This window comes from Macaca mulatta, chromosome 6 (genome assembly GCF_049350105.2).
Source record: "Macaca mulatta isolate MMU2019108-1 chromosome 6, T2T-MMU8v2.0, whole genome shotgun sequence".
NCBI lineage: Eukaryota > Metazoa > Chordata > Mammalia > Primates > Cercopithecidae > Macaca > Macaca mulatta.
Window position 1 is genome coordinate 124,104,572 of NC_133411.1, and position 24,118 is coordinate 124,128,689.

General features: G+C 40.1%; 1 protein-coding gene across 4 annotated transcripts in view; it reads right to left on the bottom strand.

Moving 5' to 3' along the window:
- The window catches only part of TRIM36 (tripartite motif containing 36), a 57,112-nt gene that overhangs the window by 21,789 nt on the left and 11,205 nt on the right, over window positions 1-24,118 (bottom strand). For 2 of the 4 annotated variants that reach the window (NM_001266479.1, XM_015140570.3), the window contains 2 exon segments: window positions 139-464; window positions 18,558-18,792. In NM_001266479.1, coding sequence (NP_001253408.1) covers window positions 139-464; window positions 18,558-18,792 — 561 coding nt within the window. 4 annotated transcript variants of the gene reach the window in all.

Here is a 24,118-nt window from a genome sequence, read left to right on the forward strand (position 1 = left end):
TAAGTTCTCACACCTGCTTTAAAAGTTATTTCCTTTCTGTCAAGTTCTAGACTCAATATATTTATTTCATAACATTAAGTTACATAAACGTTTCACAACACTAAGTTAAAATAACACTCTAATAAAAACTTCACTTACCTTGGGTCTAAAGTTAGTAGTTGGACCAACATACTCATGTTGAGCTTTTATTGTACCCCAAGGATGATGAATTTTGAAGCATTCATTGCAGTAACTTGCACTACAGTCCATGCAGCTTTTTGTGGATTCCTGAGGTGGTGGTTTACAAAGGTCACACATAATGGCTGTGGCTGCCCTAGCTGCCTGCCGATATCTTTCCACAATAGTTTCCAAAGTGAAGTTTCGAAACAGACCATTGATTCCTCGTTCTCCAAGATCCACATCATGCTCACAGCCAGGGCAAGGAAAAATAGTTGTCCTCGGGGTCAATGAATTGCGCTTCCACCCTGTGTAATTAGTAAGTCTTTGTTTAGTTACAGCTGTAGGAAAATGATTAGAATGAAGGAAAGAGGAGTCATGTCTTACAGACATATCTACAAATATATCACAAAAACAGTATCCGAAGTGGCTCCACATGAAATTTGTATTGTGAAAATGTTTTTAAAAATTTTTCCTTAGTATACAAAAGACAAGCCCAAGTTATTAGTTATCAAATCAAAAAGGAAAATATTCTATAGTAAACCCACATCAAACCCATATTAAATCATAAAGATAAAAACATATAATACAATACTACATGGGGTCAAGATCTTTTAAAATTATATAATTAGCATTTATAGTTACTTTTATACACTATATCCAAAGGCACTGAAATGAACAGTCTTTGCTGACTGACAGGAAATGAGTCGATACATAAAAGAGCAGGGGTCCCTAGCACAAGGCCTATGAAGAGGTGCCAGGCAGATCCATGAACTATTAGAAATCTTTCATCTATATACATATGCATATTTTCTGGTAAAACCCCACAGCTTTTATCAGATTTCCAAAAGAGTATGTGACGTGACCCCAGAATTTTTAAAAACACTACAATAGAGGGTTTCCCACTGTAGTATTGTTTTATCTGGAAAAATTCAGTAGGGAAGATCATTAGTTAACCGAGTGCAATCTACAGAAGAGTGAAAAATGCATTCATAGACCTATAATTCAGTGATTTTTAAGAGGGACCAACCATTTAATATCTTCTTATGACCTGAAACAAAGAATCATTAAGATTACTTAATTCAGTAAGCCAAAAGTTGCCCCAAAAATACTGCCAATACTTTTACAACATATATAAAACAATGAATGACCTTAAACATCACACTTTTTAGTATTATTATCCCAATTTTAATAAATCAAGAAACCAATGTATGACAGTCCTTACTCACTGGTTCACAGGACTCCAGGGTTGTCCATTTACCACAGGTGCATGCATACCATATTACCCCATTTGTAAATCTGTTCTTTTTTTTTTTTTTTTTTTTTTTTAAGACGGAGTCTCACTCTGTCGCCCAGCCTGGAGTGTGATCTCAGCTCACTGCAACTTTCGCCTCCCGGGTTCAAGCAATTCTCTGCCTCAGCCTCCTGAGTAGCTGGGATTACAGGCGCCCACCACCACGCCTGGCTAATTTTTATATTTTTAGTAGAGACGGCATTTCACCATCTGGCCAGGCTGGTCTTGAACCCCTGACCTTGTGACCCACCCACCTCAGCCGCCCAAAGTGCTGGGATTACAGGCGTGAGCCACCGCGCCCGGCCGTAAATCTGTTCTTAAGAGTATGTAGTCTTACTTGCCCACAAAATAAGTCCCTTAACATAAACACAAACTTCTTAACCTACATTCTTTCATACTACCATGTATCCAATATCAAAAATGAATGGCTGAATTTGGTATACCACATAACTGTCATCACTCAAAAGAATGTCTTAAAAGATATCTGACATGGTATCAGTTCAGGTAAAATTTAGCAATCAGCCCACAATATTACTTATTGGAAGTGATGTTATAGCATGCTATATGGCACTGGGCCCCAAAATCTACTCATACAACAAACATGCAGAATATTTTAGTATCTTCATTTAAAGATATTTTAACCTTTACATTTTTAAACATTAATGCATACAAAAAAGCTGCCCAATAAAAATTTGAAAATCCTAAAATATATCCAGATAATAATTCTAAAAACATGCAATACAATCCAAAATCTTTCACACCACAGCAGGCATATAATGAAATAAGCAGCAAAGCTACTTTGAAATCACATGCCAATGAAAATTTCATTTAGGAAATAAAACAAGCCAAACAATTCTGGAAATGGTATGGTGCAGTGGTCAAGTTTAAAAAAATGGAAATTCATATTTAATTGCAGGTTTCCATACATGAACTAGGTGATGAAAATTTAGATAAATAGAAAACGAATATCAAAAATGTTAAAAAATGAGTTATTTTTGGTTTTATGAAGATTATGACCAATTAAAGTAATGGGATAATGAAAAGTAAATAATGACAACAAAATCAAGCTTTAACATGTATGCTGGTGACACCCAGACTTGGGTCCTCAGAAATTTGAAAACAAAAACAAAAACAAAAAAGTTTCATCCCTTTTCTGTATACCTCTGCTAGTGTACTTTTACAGTAAAAAAAAGTGTGAAACACTAAACTTCTTAAATCAGACATTATATTAAGACATGTAATTTTTCACAACTCATTCAAATAGATACCTTGGTTATCTTTCTGAACTCATCTTGAAAGCTCTCAAATATTTCTTACAAATGCTAAAGAACTTTTATTTCATCTGTCTTATACTTCTTTCATTGTGTTCATAAAAACAAACAGTAGATGTTCAGAGCAATAAACAAAATGAGAATCTTAGGATATTCTGGGAAGTAAACCTAATGAAAAAATCAAGGCAATGGAACTAAGAACAAAATGGAAGCGTCAACTTTCTACTTTCCACGGCTGTGCTATCTGATACAGTAGCCATTAGCTACATGTGACTTTTAAAATTTAATTAAAATTAAATAAAATTTAATATTCACTTATTTGGTTACCATAGCCATATTTAAAATTCTCAAGAGACACATGTAGCTACACATGTACCATATTATATGATACAGGGTTGAACATTTCCATTATAATAGGAAGTTATATTGCATAGTATTGCTCAATTGCATTAGACAATGAAAAAGAAAAATAGAGGGATCATTGCAAACTAGATTGAAGGACTATAACTAGAGGAAGGACTAGATTGTAGCTCTGACAGAGCAGCATGTGGAGGCTAGCATTGTGAAATTTTGCTCCAGAATGACTACAAAAATAAACTAGGAAAGCTGAGAGGACCCACAGAGCCCCTGAAGGAAGCAGATTGCTCCTACAGGACCTGGGAGACACCCTAAATACTGCAAGGGCCCAGACTATGGAAGTGGGAAAGGGAGATTGTGTGCCCCCAAACACACCTCCACTGGGGAAACTGAAGGCCTGGATAACGGGAGAAGATTTTGACCTTATCTGGAGCTGAGTCAATTTAGAGAGCTGAGTGAAATACAAGGGTAGAGGAAGCAGCGGGAAAACCCCTGGAAGCTCACTGGGCCCCCACCAAGTCGTTTTTGTCTGGTCTCACAGGCAGGGATCCTTCTGGAGAACAGCCAGAGGCTCTGGGAAAAGGCCACAGGGAGAAGGAAATCTCCAGCTGAAGTTTGATACAATTTGAACTGATGGAGAAGCCTTCTGGCCAGAACTTGGGGGAGCGTGTAAATCCAGTGTGCAGACTCCACAGGCGGGAGAAGGAAAACCATACTTGCTTTTGCAGCTGGGAGGTGGGTAGACTAGGGCAAGTTCTCACCCCTGCTCATCCACTGCCTGGAAACAAACTTAGTAATGTTGTCAGGGGCACAGTGGAAGTGAGACTGGCCCTTCAGATTGTGTGGGAGCTGGGTGATGCCTGTGACTGCCGGCTTTCCCCCACTTCGCTGACAACAGATGTGGCCATAATCCTCCTAGGAACATAACTCCATTGACCTGGAAAGCTCAACCCCAATCCCCGCAGCAGCTGCAGCAAGAGCTGCTCAAGGAGAGTCTGAACTCAGACATGCCTAGCCCTGCCCCCACCCAATGGTCTTTCCCTACCTACCCTGGTAACTGAAGACAAAGGGCACATAATCTTGGGAGTTCTAGGGCCCTGCCCACCGCTTGTTCCTCCTCCTACTACCACAGTTGATGCCCTTTGGAAAGTTCCACCTCCTGGCAGGAGGCCAACCAGCACAAAAATAGTGCATTAAACCACCAAAGCTAAGAAGCTTCAAAGAGTCCATTTCACTGCCTGCCACCTCCATCAGAACAGGTGCTGGTGGTACCCATGGCTGAAAGACCCAAAGATGGTTCACATCACAGGACTCTGGGCACACAACACCCAATACCGGCCCAAAGCCTGGTATGCTTACCAGGTGGATAGATTCAGAAGAGAGAACAATCACTACAACTCGGCTCCCAGGAAGGCACATCCATAGGAAATGCGGAAGAGTACTACATCAAAAACAACCTGTGGGACAAAAGGAACTGAACAGCAACCCTGAGCCCTAACCTCTCCTCTGACAGAGCCTACCCAAATGAGAAGGAACCAGGAAACCAACTCTGGTAATATGACAAAACAAGGTTAACACCAGCAAAAATCACACTAGCTCACCAGCAAGGGACCGAAACCAAGAAGAAATCCCTCATTTACCTGAAAAAGAATCCAGGAGGTTAGTTATTAAACTAATTGAGGAGACAGCAGAGAAAGGCAAAGCCCAATGTAAGGAAATCTAAAAAATGATACAAGAAGTGAAGGAAGAAATGTTCAAGGAAATAGATAGCATACATAAAAAACAATGAAAACTACAGGAAACAATGGACACACTAATAGAAATGCAAAATGCTCTGGAAAGTCTTAGTAACAGAATTGAACAAGTATAAGAAAGAAATTCAGAGCTCGAAGACAAAGTCTTCGAACTAACCCAATCCAACAAGACGAAGAAAGAATAAGAAAATATGAACAAAGCCTCCAAGAAGCCTGGGATTACGTTAAATGACCCACCCTAAGAATAATCAGCGTTCCTGAGGAAGAAGAGAAATCTAAAATTTGGAAAACGTATTTGGGAGAATAATCGAGGAAAACTTCCCCAGCCTTGCTAGAGACCTAGACATCCAAATACAAAAAGCACAAAGAACACCTGGGAAATTCATGGCAAAAAGATCATTGCCTAGGAACATTGTCATCAGGTTATCAGTTAAGACAAAGGAAAGAATCTTAAGAGCTGTGAGACAAAAGCACCAGGTAACCATAGGGAAAATCTATCAGATTAACAGCAGATTTCTCAGCAGAAACTCTACAAGCTAGAAGGGATTGGGGCCCTATCTTCAGCCTCCTAAAAAAAAAAATTATTTGCCAAGAATTTTATATGCAGCAAAACGAAGCTTCATTTATGAAGTAAAGATAAGAGTTTTTTTCAGACAAACAAATGCTGAGAGAATTCACCACTACCAAGCCTCCTCTAAAAGAACTGCTAAAAGGAATTCTAAATCTTGAAACAAATCCTGGAAACACATCAAAACAGAACCTCTTTAAAGCATAAATCACACAGGACCTATAAAACAAAAATAAGATTTAAAAAAACAAAGAAAACAAGGTATACAGGCAAAAAATAGCACAATGAATGGAATGGTACCTCATATCTTAATACCAACTGAATGTAAATGGCCTAAATGCTCCACTTAAAAAAAGATAAAGAATTGCAGAATAAGTAAGAATTCACCAACCATCTGCTGCCTTCAAGAGACTCACCTAACACATAAGGACTCACAAAAACTTAAGCTAAAGGGGTGGAAAAAGACATTTCATGTGAATGGACACCAAAAGCCAGCAGGAGTAGCTATTCTTAAACCAGACAAAACAAACTTTAAAGCTAACCAGTTTAAAAAGACAAAGAAGGACATTATATAATGATAAAAGGCCTTATCCAACAGGAAAATAATCACAATCCTAAACATATATACACCTAACACAGGGGCTTCCACATTTATAAAACAATTACTAACTGATCTAAGAAATGAGATAGACAGCAACACAGTAATAGTGGGAGGTGTCAATACACCACTGACAGCCCTAGACAGGTCAAGACAGAAAGACAACAAAGAAACAATGATTTTTTTTTTCTTTGAGATGGAGTCATGCTCTGTTACCAAGGCTGGAGTGCAGTGGCACAATCTCAGCTCACTGCAATCTCCACCTCTCAGGTTCAAGAGATTCTCCTGCCTCAGCCTCCCGAGTAGCTGGGATTACAGATGCGTGCCACCAGGCCCAGCTAATTTTTGTACTTTTAGTAGAGACAGAGTTTCAACATGTTGTCCAGGCTGGTCTCGAACTCCTGACCTCAGGTGATTCTCCCGCCCTGGCCTCCCAAAGTGCCAGGATTACATGCGTGAACCACCATACCTGGCCAGAAACAATGGATTTAAACTATTCCTTGGAACAAATGGACCTAACAGTTACACGCACAACATTCCATCCAACAACCACAGAATATACATTCTATTCAACAGCGCATGGAACTTTCTCCAAGATAGACTGTATGACAGGCTACAAAATGAGCCTCAATAAATTTGAAAATACTGAAATTATATCAAGCACTCTCTCAGACCACAGTGGAATAAAACGAAATCAACTCCACAAGGAACCTTCAAAACCATGCAAATACATGGAAATTAAATAACCTGCTCCTGAATGAGCACTGGGTCAAAAAAAAAAAAAAAATGAAAACAAGATGAAATTTAAATATTCTTCAAACTGCATGACAATAGTGACACAACCTATCAAAACCTCTGGGACATGGCAAAGGCAGTGCTAAAAGGAAAGCTCACAGCCCTAAACGCCTATATCAAAAGTCTGAAAGAGCACCAAGAGACAATCTAAGGACACACCTCTAGGAACCGGAAAAACAAGAACAAACCAAACCCAAACCTAGCAGAAGAAAGGAAATAACCAAGATCAGAGCAGAACTAAATGAAATTGAAACAAACGAAAAAAAAAAAAAAAAACACAAAAGATAAATCAAACAAAAAGCTGGTTCTTCGAAGATAAATAAAATTGATATACCATTAGAAAAATTAACCAAGAAAAGAAGAAAATCCAAATAAGCTCAATAAGGAATGAATCAGGAGATATTACAATTGACACCACAGAAATACAAAAGATCATTCAAGGCTGCTATGACCACCTTTACATGCATAAACTAGAAAACCTAAAAGAGACAGATAAATTATTGGAAAGATACAACTTTCTTAGCTTAAATCAGGAAGAATTAGAGACCCTGAACAGACCAATAACAAGCACCAAGATTGAAATGGTAATTTTAAAATTACCAACAAAAAAGGTCCAGGATCAGATGGATTCACAGCAGAATTCGACCAGGTATTCAAAGAACAATTGGTACTAATCCTATTGACACTGTTCCAGGAGATAGAGAAAGAGGGAACCCTCTCTAACTCATTCTATGAAGCCAATATCACCCTAATACCAAAACCAGGAAAGGACATAACAAAAGAAAACTACAGACCAGGCTGGGCGTGGTGGCTCACGATTGTAATCCCAGCACTTTGGAAGGCTGAGGCGGGAAGATCACCTGAGGTCAGGAGTTTGACACCAGCCTGACCAACATGGAAGAAACCTCATCTCTACTAAAAATACAAAAAAATTAGCCAGGTGTGGTGGCGCATACCTGTAAGCCCAGCTACTCTGGAGGCTGAGGCAGGAGAATCACTTGAACCCAGGAGGCAGAGGCTGCAGTGAGCCAAGATCACGCCGTTGCACTTCAGCCTGGGCATCAAGAGCAAAACACTGCTTATAAAAATAATTAGCTGGGTATGGTGGCAGGGACCTGTAATCTCAGCTACTCAGGAGACTGAGACAGGAGAATTGCTTGAACCGGGGAGGCAGAGGCTGTGGTGAGCCAAGATCGCACCACTGCACTCCAGCCTGGGCAACAAAGAGCGAAATTCCGTCTCAAAAAAAAAATAAAAATAAACTACAGACCAATATCCCTGATGAACATAGATGTTAAATCCTTAACAAAATACTAGCTAACTAAATCCAACAACATATCAAAAAGATAATCCACCATGATCAAGTGGGTGTCATACCAGGATGCAGGGATGGTTTAACATATGCAAGTCAATAAATGTGATACACCACATAAACAGAATTGAAAACAAAAATCACATGATCATCTCAATAGATGCAAAAAAGGCATTTGACAAAATCTAGCATCCCTCTATGATTAAGACTCTCAGCAAAATCAGCATACAAGGAACATACCTCAATATAATAAAACCCATCTATGACAAACCCACAGCCAACATAATACCAAATGGGGAAGAGTTGAAAGCATTCCCTCTGATAACTGGAACAAGACAAGGATGCCCACTATCACCACTCTTCTTCAACATAGTACTGGAAGTCCTAGCCAGAGCAATCAGACAAGAAAAAGAAATGAAGGGCAACCAAATTGGTAAAGAGGAAGTCAAACTGTCACTGTTTGCTGATGATAAGCATTCTTATACACCAGTAACAGACAAACAGAGAGCCAAATCAGGAATGAACTTCCATTCACAATAGCTTCAAAGAGAATAAAATACCTAGGAATCCAACTTACAAGGGATGTAAAGGACCTCTTCAAGGAGAACTACAAACCACTGCTCAGTGAAATAAAAGAGGACACAAACAAATGGAAGAACATACCATGCTCATGGATAGGAAGAATCAATATCGTGAAAATGGCCATACTGCCCAAGGTAATTTATAGATTCAATGCCATCCCCATCAAGCTACCAATGAGTTTCTTCACAGAATTGGAAAAAACTGCTTTAAAGTTCATATGGAACCAAAAAAGAGCCCGCATCTCCAAGACAATCCTAAGTCAAAAGAACAAAGCTGGAGGCATCACGCTACCTGACTTCAAACTATACTACAAGGCTACAGTAACCAAAACAGCATGGTACTGGTACCAAAACAGAGATATAGACCAATGGAACAGAACAGAGTCCTCAGAAATAATACCACACATCTACAGCCATTTGATCTTTGACAAACCTGAGAGAAACAAGAAATGGGGAAAGGATTCCCTATTTAATAAATGGTGCTGGGAAAATTGGCTAGCCATAAGTAGAAAGCTGAAACTGGATCCTTTCCTTACTCCTTATACGAAAATTAATTCAAGATGGATTAGAGACTTAAATGTTAGACCTAATACCATAAAAATCCTAGAGGAAAACCTAGGTAGTACCATTCAGGACATAGGCATGGGCAAAGATTTCATGTCTAAAACACCAAAAGCAACAGCAGCAAAAGCCAAAATTGACAAATGGGATCTCATTAAATTAAAGAGCTTCTGCACAGCAAAAGACACTACCATCAGAGTGAACAGGCAACCTACAGAATGGGAGAAAATTTTTGCAATCTACTCATCTGACAAAGGGCTAATATCCAGAACCTACAAAGAACTCAAATTTACAAGAAAAAAACAAACAACCCCATCAAAAAGTGGGCAAAGGATATGAACAGACATTTCTCAAAAGAAGACATTCATACAGCCAACAGACACATGAAAAAATGCTCATCATCACTGGCCATCAGAGAAATGCAAATCAAAACCACAATGAGATACCATCTCACACCAGTTAGAATGGCAATCATTCAAAAGTCAGGAAACAACAGGTGCTGGAGAGGATGTGGAGAAATAGGAACACTTTTACACTGTTGGTGGGATTGTAAACTAGTTCAACCATTATGGAAAACAGTATGGCGATTCCTCAAGGATCTAGAACTAGATGTACCATATGACCCAGCCATCCCATTACTGGGTATATACCCAAAGGATTATAAATTATGCTGCTATAAAGACACATGCACACGTATGTTTATTGCAGCACTATTCACAATAGCAAAGACTTGGAATCAACCCAAATGTCCATCAGTGACAGATTGGATTAAGAAAATGTGGCACATATACACCATGGAATACTATGCAGCCATCAAAAAGGATGAGTTTGAGTCCTTTGTAGGGACTTGGATGCAGCTGGAAACCATCATTCTTAGCAAACTATCACAAGAACAGAAAACCAAACACCGCATGTTCTCACTCATAGGTGGGAACTGAACAATGAGATCACTCGGACTCAGGAAGGGGAACATCACACACCGGGGCCTATCATGGGGAGGGGGGAGGGGGGAGGGATTGCATTGGGAGTTATACCTGATGTAAATGACGAGTTGATGGGTGCAGCACAGCAACATGGCACAAGTATACATATGTAACAAACCTGCACGTTATGCACATGTACCCTACAACTTAAAGTATAATAATAATAAATAAATTTAAAAAAATAAAATAAAAAAAAATAAAAAAAGGAATAGTCAGCAGAGTAAACAGACAACCCATAGAGTGGAAAAAAAAATTTCAAAATCTATACATCGGACAAAGGGCTAATATCCAGAATCACAATGAACTCAAACAAATCAATAAGAAAAAAACAATCCCATCAAAAAGTGGGCTAAGGACATGAATAGACAATTCTTAAAAGAAGATACACAAGTGGTCAACAAACGTATTTCAAAATGCTCAATATCACTGTATGATCAAGAAGATGCAAATCAAAACCACAATGTGATACCACCTTACTCCTGCAAGAATGGCCATAATAAAAAACAGATGTTGGCATAGATGCAGTGAACAGGGTACACTTCTACACTGCTAGTGGGAATGCAAACTGGTACAAGCACTACAGAAAAGAGTGTGGAGATTCCTTAAAGAACTAAAAGCAGAGGCCAGGCGTGGTGGCTCACACCAGTAATCCCAACACTTTGGCAGGCCAAGGTGGGTGGATCACCTGAGGTCAGGAGTTCGAGACCAGCCTGGCTGCCATGGCAAAATCCCATCTCTACTAAAAATCGAAAAATTAGCCAGGTGTGGTGATGCTTGCCTATAATCCCAGTTACTTAGGTGGCTGAGGCAGGACACTCGCTTGAACCTGGTGGGCGGAGGTTGCAGTGAGTCAAGATCACGCCATTGCACTCCAGTCTGAGGGACAACAGTGAAACTCTATCTCAAAAAAAAAAAAAAAAGTACTGAAAGTGGAACTACCATTTGATCCAGCAATCCCACTAGTGGGTATCTACCCAGAGGAAAAGAAGTCATTATACAAAAAATATACTTGCACACTATGTTTATGGCAGCACAATTAGCAGTTGCAAAAACGTGGAAAAAACCCAAATTCCTATCAATTGAGTGGATAAAGAAACTGTGGTGTTATATATACACGATGGAATACTACTCAGCTATAAAAAGAAATGAATTAATGGCATTCACAGTGACCTTGATGAGACTGGAGACTATTATTCTTAGTGAAGTAACTCAGGAATGGAAAACCAAACATCATATGGTCTCACTCATAAGTGGGAGCTAAGCTATGAGGATGCAAAGGCATAAGAATAACACAATGGACTCTGGGGACTCAGGAAGAAAGGGTAGGAAGGGGGTGAGGGACAAAAGACTACCAATAGGGTGCAGTGGACACTGCTCGGGTGATGGGTGCACCAAAATCTCACAAATCACCACTGAAGAACTTACTCCTGTAGCCAAACACCACGTGTACTCCAATAACATATGGAAATTAAAAAATTTTTTAAATAAAATAAAGAAAAATAATGATGGCTTGGAAAGGTAAGGAAGTAATGTAGAGCAAGAAATGCAACTTTATATGTCAAATTGAATCTGATATTTGCAAATTATGTGAATACTAGCAACTTGCAGAATCTATTCTTTTTCCCACAAATCTTTCCTTTAAAGATAGATTAAAAAGTCAGCATAATTTTAAAATAAAGACTCCAAAAATTTTCAAATTGGTTTAGAGCAAATCCCCTAAAAAAGTCAGCTTTCAGTCGTTCATTTAACCGTTTAAATATCAAAGAGAAAATAAAGTATTTCAAAACAAAGAGAAGAGAGTCAGTTCATAACCAACAGGCTGCAAACTTCTGCCAGTTGCATCCTCTCCCATATTCTGGCTGCGACTTCCCTATCGCTATCCCCGACAGTTCATGAACTACCTCTCCCAGTGGTGGACACTACTGTTGGGCTTTTGGTGTTTGGCAGTGGCTGGATATCTTATGCTGCCACCTTAATGCTTCTTTTGGCACATTCTATTTGATGCCTATGAGTTACATTTACCTTTTGGGTATTACATCGGCATTCTTCACCCTGTAAAAATTATTTTTCTCAGCTACCCTCTGAATCAAAAATGGGTAGTAGCTTTTTTAAAGCAAACTGCTCCTATCTCTCCTTATAATTACTAAATTTCAACACTTAAAATTTATATTCTCAAAAGCCTGTAAAAGAAAGAATTATACATGACTTCTAATCGTGGTTACAAGATCTTTAAGTCAAGAAATGCAGAAGAGAGGGAAAAAGACAGAAAGGGGATAAATTTCAGGTGTTAATTATTCTCCCATGAAATAGAGGGTGGTATCACCAGCATCCCATAAAAAAGCAGTCAATGTTATTTTTAAAGGTCAACTGGAGTAAAAATAAATTTTAATAAGATAGGTTGCCCCATCTTTTACACAGAATCAAATATTTCAAAAGTCTAAAAAAGGAGTGTACATTTACCCACAAGTGGGTAAGACCTCAATGCTAAAACTCTGATGCCAAGTACTTTAAAACACCAACAAAGACGCTATATGTATAAAATGAGCAAAGATATCATTAAATAGAAAAATAATCAATATCTTTAATCACATTTTTCAATACATAAGAATGCATTAGCTTATTTAACCTTTTACATATAGCAATATCAAGCTTTGGTCCACTAAGCAAATGTAAAGGATTTTTAAGATACCATATACAAAAAAACATACAAAAGCGGTATAAATCATTTTCTTCAAAAATATTTTGTCATGTATATTGACAAAATGCAAGCACCAATAATCAGTGTTCTCTTTAAACACATCAGAACTTGCTTGGAAATTTAGTCCTGTTGACCTTTAAGTCATTTCAGCCCAATTTGTTCACTCTCTACACAATTTTGAAGACTTGACCACTGATGTTTAAGAACCTTACACAAGATTATTTAATTTAAATCTAACACCATACTGCCTGCGGCCACAAAAGCAATAAAACATTTTCTACCTCTCCACCCCACAGATCTCCGTTGTGATGCTGTGAACAATGAACAGAAAGCTGGATTTAGAATTTAATTTCAAAGAGAAGATTCACAACTTGTTAACAAAAGAGAAAGCGGTAATTGTGTCCTGAAAATAATACAATTATTGAATTAACAGTAAAAATGTGTTTTTCCTGGTACACATGGTATTTATGAAGCCAGTAGTATAAAACATCCATCAAGCAATCTTATTAGAATCATTGTGATATAGCACTTAAGAGACAATACTTTGTCCTATATAGATTTGTATTTTTAAACAATCATACTTACAGTAAATGCTGCAAATACAAAATGAAATCAAACATCCTTTGACTTTTTACTGACCTAAAAACTGTTAAACAAACAAACAAAAAAACCCAAAAAAAACCCTAAAACTGAATATATCAGTTTAGACAATGGGAAAATACAAAATGGGGGGGAAGCTTACATATATGTGATCAAAAGTATACAGTAATATGGCGTTTATTTGTACATAATTTAATATGCTACTGTGTTATGCACAAAATCTCACTCTCCTTTAAAGGTACCCTTTAAAAAAAAAAACTGTCAAAAGTCTAATGCAACGTTATCCAAAAGAAATATACGAGCCAAAACTATAATATACTATGTTTAAATTTTCCAGTATATATTAAATTTTCCAATATATTCAAAAACAATTGAAAATAATTTTAATAACATTATTTAACCCACTATATCCAAAATACTATGATTTTAAAATGTAAACAATATAACAATGATTAAAGATCATTTCACAGTCTTTTTTATTCTGTGTATTTTAACTCACAGCATATCTCAATTCAGACTAGCCACATTTCAACCACTCAATAGCCACATGTAGCTAGTGGCTACCATACTGGAAAATCCAGGTTTAATTAATCCCTTTATTAGACCAGTGACAAAACTAGACTGGGTGCAGTGACTAACACCTGTAATCCCATCACTTTGGAAGGCCAAGGCACAAAGAGCGCTTGAAGCCAGGAGTCTGAAACCAGCCTAGGCAACAAAGTGGGACCCTCATCTCTACAAAAAAATTTTAAAATTAGCAGGGAGAGAGTGAGTGGCATGCACCTCTAGTCTCAGGTACTTAGGAGGCTGAGGCAGGAGGATCACTTGAGCCTCAGAGTTAGAGGTTACAGTGAGCTATGATCAAGCCATTGCACTCCAGCCCAGGTAACAAACAGAGTGAGACCCTGTCTCAAATAAATGTCTAAAGGATAAAAATTTAAAAAGAAAGCTGTCAGAAAAAAAGGAATATTACTCATGAATCTATCAGAAAAAGGATTATAGGCAAATGCCCAATACATAGAGGGCAAGTAACATCACATTTGTACTGCAATGACTTCTACTAGTTTAAAACTGGTAAAAGACAATCCTAAAATTTGCATTAAAACCTCCAGGAATGATTTCCATACTTACAGCATTCTCACCCTTTGGCTGCCCTCTCTTTATTAACTTGCTCTGTATGTGTTGTTGATAAAGGACTATGTTCTAGTAATAAATCTGTTATAAAGCTTTGTGCAATGCTAAGGGGTACGTGTCTTTAAAAAAAAAAAAGAAGGTAGGTCTATCTTGTTCATTGTTCTTAACCATTTAGCCATATCTGGTAACCAACAGGTACTCAAATATTTGTTGAATGAATGAATTCCACTGGTATTCAATAAGGCATAGAACTTCAGTGCTGGAGATATGGCATGCGACAGAACAACTGGCCCAACCTACCACCCACAGCAGAAATACCCTCCACAATATTGCAGACAATGGCCACCCACCCATTGTTTTAAACAAAGTCTTCAAATACTGATGGCCCAAATGCTGTCTGGGTCACAGCCAAAAGATACATTTTGGCTGTCCTGCCCTACTGAGCTGGTGTGGTATTTTTAAATAATCTGAATTGAAAATATTTAAAAACCAGATTTCACATGGAAACCACTATAAAGTTTTTGTGAAAAACCAATAAATCTGACAATCTGGCATCTTCAACCCTGATAGTGCCAAGTGGTTACTGCCCCCTTTAACAAGGCATCTGCTTTAGACTCCACAGTCCCAAACCACACCCTACTTCTCCAACAGGGAGTCCTAAAATCAGTTGGCTGCTGTCCCTTTGGGCTGATGGTTTTCTTACAGTAGTTGAGATAAAGGGAAAATCCAATATTTATGGTCTCCATATTTACAGCAAAAAAACTAAAATGAAGGAGAGTCCTATATTTATTATGCCTGGGGCTCTCTTCATTGATGCACCTGTTTGGCCCTGCAGCATCTAAATTTGACACCGGATGTAAACACTTTTAGTGGCAGGAGTCTGATATACTCAGCCCATTTCACTTCTGGGGACAGCCTTAGTAGTGGGGTGGTGTGTGTGTGTGTGTGTCTTCTTTCATGCTAAGTTAAATGTGCTTTCCTATTCCATCTACTCATTGACCTGGGACCTCTGCCAGAGATACCCAGCATACTCGTTCTATCCATAAGAAAGCTATCATATTCTGCAGTCATCCCTTCTCATCTCCTGTAATTGCTCTTTACCCCTCTCAGGACATAATCTAACTTCACAGGGTTCTTCCTAAAGAAGAGGGAGAAACATCTCAGTCATTCTATTTCGTATCTAGACAGTGAAATGTATGGTGTAATGGAGCTCATATTCCAAAAGACAAAAGTCATTATTACTGAATATAAGCCATTGTGGCATGCTCTGTACAAACCCTGTGGCAAAGGTTTCTCATTCAACATCCATTTAACAAATATTTATTAAGCATCTAGAGTACCACACTAGGTAAATTCCTGAAAACAGAAAATCATTCGTCTAGTTATTCCTATGAATCACACAAAAAACTAGCCAAATCTTAACATTAAAAGCCTACAGAATTTTGTGAAATATGTGTATAAGCGCAAACTAATTATAAGTAGAACTATCTAGTACATAACTAAAATGTTGTTTGTGCTAAATATTAATATACAAAAAGTTTTCTTTGGTCAATCAAGCAGGGGTTCTCAATCAGCCAATGAAGATGTACCAACAGAATATCAAGTTGTTTTTTTTTTTTTTTTTTTGAGACGGAGTCTCACGCTGTTGCCCAGGCTGGAGTGCAGTGGCACGATCTCGGCTCACTGCAAGCTCCGCCTCCCGGGTTCCCGCCATTCTCCTGCCTCAGCCTCCTGAGTAGCTGGGACTACAGGCGCCCGCCACCGCGCCCGGCTAATTTTTTGTATTTTTAGTAGAGACGGGGTTTCACTGTGGTCTCGATCTCCTGACCTTGTGATCCGCCCGCCTCGGCCTCCCAAAGTGCTGGGATTACAGGCTTGAGCCACCGCGCCCGGCCAGAATATCAAGTTGTTACGCTGGTAGGACTGATTTCAAGCGATGCTGTCTTTCCCTCCTCAGTATGCCAGATTGGTAGCAAGGGAGGAAACATAAAGGTGATGACCTCACAAGGATCATGACCCTTTATAACTTCATAGTCTCTGAATTTTCTGTTTGCCTGATGTGACGCTGCTTGTTTTTTTGTATATACATACAACTTCCATATGTGCAAAATATCATCCATGTAACTAGTGATTGCCATCTTTTTAAAAAAATATATGTTTTAATAGCAGCATATCTACTCTTCTCCACTCTCTCTGATGGAGTACACATAAGTATCACCCAATATCTCTCCTATGTCTCATCACAGAGAGACCAAGAGAAGATAACATTCTCTAAAATGTAACTTAGACTCTTTTCTGCAAAGTTGTTTTTTTTTTTTTTTACAAGATTAAAAAGTTACTCCTGTACTTTAAGAGGGAGAAACTGACACAGTGGACAGAAAGATTAAACTTGAAACTTCAAAGCCCAAAATAGGAAGCGCTGCTCTGAAAGTCTGATACTTAGGACCACTACTGACTCTCCTCCATAAGGACATGCCCAACATGAGCCTGTACTATTTCCACCCATTTGGGTCCTCGCAGCTGACTTCTGTACTAGTATTTGGCCCTGAATTTCAGTGTCTCCAGTGATTTCAAGTTAATTTTGATCTACGTTAATCCTGCAACATCCGTCCAGAGAAAAAGTAACATTATCCCAACAAGAAACAATTTAAACATTGGCCATGTAATAAAGATATATGTGCTGTACATCAATTTCATTTTCTATACATTACTACAGAATTCTACTACTATTTATGACATTCAAAATCCTTCTTTTAAAAACAGACAAAAATGGATGGAGAGGCTGGAATAAGTTGCTCATGCCCATAATCCCAGCACTTTAGGGGGCCAAGGTGGGCAGACTGCTTGAGCCTAGAAGTTTGAGACGAGCCTGGGCAACATGGTGAAACAAAAATATATAAAAATTAACTGGGCATGGTGGCACCCGCTTGTAGTCCCAGCTACTCAGGAGGCTGAGGTGGGAGGAGCACTTGAGCCCAGGAGAGGGAGGCTGCAGTGAGCCGAGATTGCGCCACTGCACTTCAGCCTGAGAGACAAGGAAGACACTGTCTCAAAAAACGAAAACAAAACAAAACAAAACAAAACAAAAACGGATGAGGGATAAAGAAAATAAAACCCTCAAATGGGACCAGAAGGGACAAAATGACAAAAAATAATTCCCTTAAAAGTTATCTAGGACTAGCCATTAGGTAGTCCCACTCCTTAACTCTGCAGTTTTTATTTACCTATTACCATATATGAATTATCAATGTTTTCCTAGTTAGTATTTCAGTAGTCCATTATTTTATGTATCAAGGACATCACACAGTCAGAAAAATTCCTAAAGACAAGCATAGGATTTTTTTTTTTTCTTGAGACAGACTTTCATTCTTGTTGCCCAGGCTAGAGTGCAATGGCGCGATCTCGGCTTACCGCAACCTCCACCTCCCAGGTTCAAGCGATTCTCCTGACTCAGCCTCCCAAGTAGCTGGGATTACAGGCATGCACCACCATGCCCAGCTATTTTTGTATTTTTAGTAGAGATGGGGTTTCTCCATGTTGGTCAAGCTGGTCTCGAACTCCTGACCTCAGGTGATCCACCCACCTTGGCCTCCCAAAGTGCTGGGATTATACGTGTGAGCCACCATGCTCAGCCTTACAAACACAGTTAATAAGGAGTTTAACACAAAGTTCATATTCAATATCCAATATCTACTTTAAGTATGAATCAAAAGCCAAGAGTTCATTTTGACATTTCAACAGTGGGGGAGGACCATTTATAACTATAGTTTTAATTTATTCATCTGGAAAAATTAACCCTCAAGATGACAAAAATAATTTTCCTTCCAGTTACCACTGAATATATATCTATAAGCTTACCCCCAGCACCACCCCAGCCCAGAGTTCTAACACATACCTGGTCTATTAATTCGGTCAATTTTATCCATACTAGGGGAGGGGAGCCGAAGTCGAGGACTGCTTTGATTGGAGTTGTCTGATCCCACATCGTTGAATGAATCATCAAGAGTCAGCAGGAGTTCTTTTACACATTTATGACAGATACTATGTTGGCAAGGGAGAATCAATGGGTGGGTAAACAGCTCCTTGCATGCTGGGCAAATGAGCTCCCTTTCGATATTCTTAATGGTAACCTTAAATTGAGAGTAAAACAATCCAAGTTAAAGGCTCTTAGTGGGTAAATATATTAACATTCTTATACCTCTTGAATAAATACATATGTTTACCTTTCCAAAAACAATTAAGAAAATGATTTTTTTTAATTTTAAATTTCTTTTCCCCAATAAAATTTGATACCATCAACTGCCCTCAACACCCATAACCCAGAACTGAAGGAACATGAGATAGTAAAGGGCGAAAATGAAAAAATGAGAAAAATTATGTAAAATATTAGAGGATCATGATATTCTATCAAAAATTACAAAGCCATCATTCGAATCTCCATCACCAGTGCACTGATTTAGGACTTCAGTGAAATCCCAGAAGTAGATCATGTCAATAAAAATTTTGAATACAGCACTAACAGTAAGACTATACTCCTATTTAGTGAATTAACGCTGTAACTGGCAAATAACAGGAGCTATTAAACACTAGCTGAGTCAGTATGTTCATGGAACCCCAGTTGGTATCTATTTACAAGCCGAATTATCAGCAATTTTCTATATTAAATGCGACCATTTTTCATATGCTGCAACTGTAATGCTGCCAAAATGCCTGAGGTTCCAATGCTGTATATCAAAGCAATTATCTTAAAAGCACTTCATGAATATGTATTAGTCCATTTTCACACTGCTATAAATACCTTTGTATTTCTTTATATAAAAATATTTCTTTATATAAAGATATTTCTATATAAATTACCAATTTATAAAGAAATTTATAAAGAAAAGATATTTAATTTCTTTACATATAAAGAATTTTATATATTTATTTATATAGAAATTTATTTCTATATAATTTATAATTTATAAAGAAAAGAGATTTAATTGACTCACAGTTCCACTTGGCTAGGGAGGCCTCAAGAAACTTACAATCATGGCAGTAGGGGAAGCAGGTCTGTGTTACGTGGAGGCAGGTGAGAGAGAGCAAGAGCAGGGAAACTGCCTTATAAAACCATCAGACCTTGTGAGAATTCACTATCACAAGAACAGCATGGGGAAAATCTACCCGTGATCCAATCGCCTCCCACCAAGTCTCTCCCGCAACACCTTGGGATTACAATTTAAGATGAGATTTGAGCCTAACCATATCATTCTGGCCCTGGCCCCTCCCAAATCTCATGTCCTTACATTTCAAAACCAATCATGCCTTCTAAACAGTTCCCCAAAGTCAACTCATTTCAGCATTAACTCAAAAGTCCAAGTCCAAAGTCTCATCTGAGACGAGGCAAGTCCCTTCTGCCTAGGAGCCTGGAGAATCAAAAGCAAGTTAGTTACTTCCAGGATACAATGGGGGTACAGGCATTGGATAAATGCTCCCATTCCAAATGGGAGAAATTAGCCAAAACAAAGGGGCTACAGGACCCATGAAAGTCTGAAACCCAAAACTGCAGTTATTAAGTCATAAAGCTCCCAAGTGAGATCTCCTTTGACTTCATGTCTCTCATTCAGGGTATACTGATCCAAAGGGTGGGTTGCCATGGCCTTGGGGCAGCTCCACCCCTGTGGCTTTGCAGGGTACAGCCCCCCATGCCACCTGCTTTCATGGCTGGCGTTGAGTGTCTGCAGGTTTCCCAGACACGTGAATGAAGCTGTTGGTGGATCTACCATTCTGGGGTCTGGAGGACCATGGCCCTCTTCTCAGAGCTCCATTAGGGAGTGCCCCAGTGGGGAGTCTGTGTGGCAGCTTATACCTCACATTTCCCGTTTGCACTGCCCCAGCAGAGGTTCTCCATGAGAGCTTCGCCCCTGCAGCAGACCTCTGCCTGGACATCCAGGTGTTTCCGTACATTCTCTGAAATCTAGGCAGAGGTTTCCAAACCTCAACTCTTGACTTCGGTGCACCGGTAGGCCCAACACCATGTGTAAGCCACCAAGGCTTTGGGCTTGCACCCTCTGAGGCAATGGTCTGAACTGTACCTTGGCCCCTTTTAGCCACAACTGGTACTGGAACAGCTGGGACACAGGGCACCAAGTCCCAGTGATGGCAGCTGCAGCCCATCTGGAACAGCTGCTGCAAAGATGCTGGCTGCAGCTGGGAAGGCACAGCCGGACCTGCTTACTCTGCAGAGCCAGCAGGATCCAGGAACAGGCAGGAGCCCTTCCCCATTCCGAGTTGGTGGGGAGGGAGCCCCATGCTCCTGGGTACCACTGCAGCCACCCAGCTGTGGACTAGGGCATTCCTATGCTCTTGGTGGCCCAGGATACCCCTCTTCCCCTGCATGCTCAGAAATGCCTGCTCCTGCTGCTTGGCCTCTCCCCATTCCCAGTGCCCACTCTGATTTTGGAGAAAAGCTGTGGCCAAGCCAGGGCACTGTCATGACCTGGCCAGGTGTGTGGGTACTTGAGGAGATGCTGACACACTAGCCCACTGCCGCCTCAGCCCCCTCTGGACTTTGGGCGCTGATGAACATGGGAGAGAGGCCAAGTGCAGGGCTGAGGGTGACTCAATATGGTACTGCACGCATCCCTCAGCTAAAATAGTCTGGGCACCACGAATGGCAGTGGGAGGCAGACAGGTTCCTGGGAGGAAAGGGACAGATCCCTGCTGAAACCCCACTTTCAAGCAAGGGATAGCCTGAAGCCTAGGGTCCAGGCTGCCAGTTCCACTGACTGGAGTGAGAACTTACAGTGAATTTTCCAGGCCCACCCATGGCTACCCATTGGCCAATCAGCACACACTCCCTCCCCTCTGAAGCCCATATAAACCACAAACTCAGCCAGACTCTGGCAGATGATAGGACGACTTGCCTGAAGGTAAGAGCTACCCGCTTGGGTGTCCTGTCCGCTGAGGGCTGCACACTCAACAAAATGACCTGCCTGCAGAGAGGAGATACCCACTCTGGGTCTCCTCTCTGTTGAGAATTGCAGATGTTGGGAGGAACTGCCTGCAGAAAGCAGCTACCCACTACGGGTCTCCTGAGAGCTATTATTTTGCTCAATAAAGCACCTCTTCACCTTGTTTACCCTCCAGTTGCTCATGTAGCTCATTCTTCCTGGACACAGTACAGGAACTCTGGACCTGCCAAATGGCAGGACTAAACAAGCTGTAACACAAACAGGGCTAAAATATACCCCACTGCTCGCCATGTTGTGGGTGACGAGGAGGAGACAAGAGAGGAGAGAAGAGCTGCAGCCCTTTAGGGAGCCTGGACTTACGAGCTCTCCAAGCCAGGGCTGTGACACCCTCTTTGTGGCTCTGCAGTTCCTGGCATCTCCAAGTTTCTGGGTGTCACCGTGTTCCACAGTGCTTGTAGTGGAAGCCACTTGTGGTACACCTTTGTTCCAGCCACAGCAAGGAGCCGGCACCCATGCTGGCACCTGGACCTGACTGCCCCGCCATGGCCAGCATGCCTGGCTGTGCACACTGTACCCTGGGCTCGCTCACTCATGCACCCCTTGCTGCTCTGCACCTGGGCTTGCCCTTGGCAGGCATGGGGTCTGGGCCAGTAGTGAAAGCCAAGCACAGTCTGTCAGGCCAAGTGGGCAGAACAAGTCCAGTGGGCCTGAGCAAAACTTGGGCAAAGGCAACACTTGCCACAGACGTTTCTGGCTGGCAAAACGACACCCTAAGGATCCTGTGATACCGAGGCTGCACACAGCAGCAGGGCCCTGGGCCCACTCCACTAAACCATTTTTCTCTCCTAGGCCTCCAGGCCTGTGATGGGAGGGACTGCTGCCAAGATCTCTGACATGCCCTGGAGACACTGTACCCATAGCCTTGGTGATTAACATTTGAGTCTTTTTTACTTAAGCAAATTTCTGCAGTTAGCTTGAACCCCTCCCCAGAAAATAAGTTTTTCTTTTCTACTCCATGGTAAGGCTGCAAATCTTCCAAACTTTTACGCTCCCCTTCCCTTTTAAACGTAAGTTGCAATTTCAGATTGTCTCTCTCAAGTTCAAAGCTTCACACATCTCTAGGACAGGGGCAAAACACTGCCAGTCTCTTTGCTAAAGCACAGCAAGAATCACTTTTACTCCAGTTTCCAACAAGTTCCTCACCTCCATCTGAGACCACCTTGGTCTGGACTTCTTTGTCTATATCACTAGCACTTTTAGTCAAAACCATTCAACAAGTCTCTAGGAAATTCCAAACTTTCCCACATCCTCCTGTCTTCTTCTGAGTCCTCCAAACTGTTCCAGCTTCTGCCTGTTACCCAGTTCCAAAGTCGCTTCCACATTTTTGGGTATCTTTACAGCAGTGCCCACTACCTTGGTACCAATTCTCTGTGTTAACCCATCTTCACAGTGTTACAAAGAAATACCCAAGAATGGCTAATTTATAAAGAAAAGAGATTTAATTGACTCACAATTCTGCATGGCTGGAGAGGCCTCAGGAAACTTACGATCATGGCAGAAAGGGAAGCAAGCACGTTTTACATGGCAGCAGGGGAGAGAGAGTAAGAACAGACAACACTGCCTTATAAAACCATCAGATCTTGGGAGAATTCACTATCACAAAAACAGCATGGGGGAAACCAGTCCTATGATCCAATCACCTCCCACCAGGTTTCTCCCTCAACACCTGGGGATTACAATTCAAGATGAGATTTGGGTGTAGACACAAAGCCTAACCATAACAGAATATTAAAAGAGTGTAGAGGACCCTTAAAAAGGTGTATAAGCACCACTACTAATGCTCTCAATACTACAGGCTTTCATTATTTTAAGTGAGAAGCATTTTAGATTCATCACAACTAAAAAAGTTTAATGACCTCCTACAGTTTCGCCATTTCTCTATGTAGTTTTTTCCATGTATCCCAGACTTCAAATATACGAATCCTACAGTCAGCATCCCTGCAATTTTAAAGACAGCCCAACTTCAAAGCACTTATAACCTTGCACAATCGTTTCAACTACTAGAAACACAAAGAAAATTAAAATTGACTTAATGTAATGAAATTTAAAAATGTATGCTAACTTATTCTCCCTAATAATCTCTGACAATCGCATTAGAGCCAACTGGTTTTATCATTGTTAGTGGGTGTTTCAACGCAGTCTCTTGCTGCATCACTCAAATATGTGATGAAGAGCCATATCACCTCCCAATTGTTCATAGATTTGGAAATAAGATAACCAAATCTCACAATTCACATCAAAGAATACAGAATATTCACATCCTATCTCATTTCACAAAGGGTTTGGCACCTAATTCAAAAAGAAAATCCAGGATGTCCAAAATAGGTTCTTACATTCTATTTTATGTATCAATATGGTCAGTTACTGTTTACTTCTCACTGGGGGAGGATCTAAAAGCATTTCCATTTTTCTCGTACATGAAGCAGTGTCTTGAATCTGACGT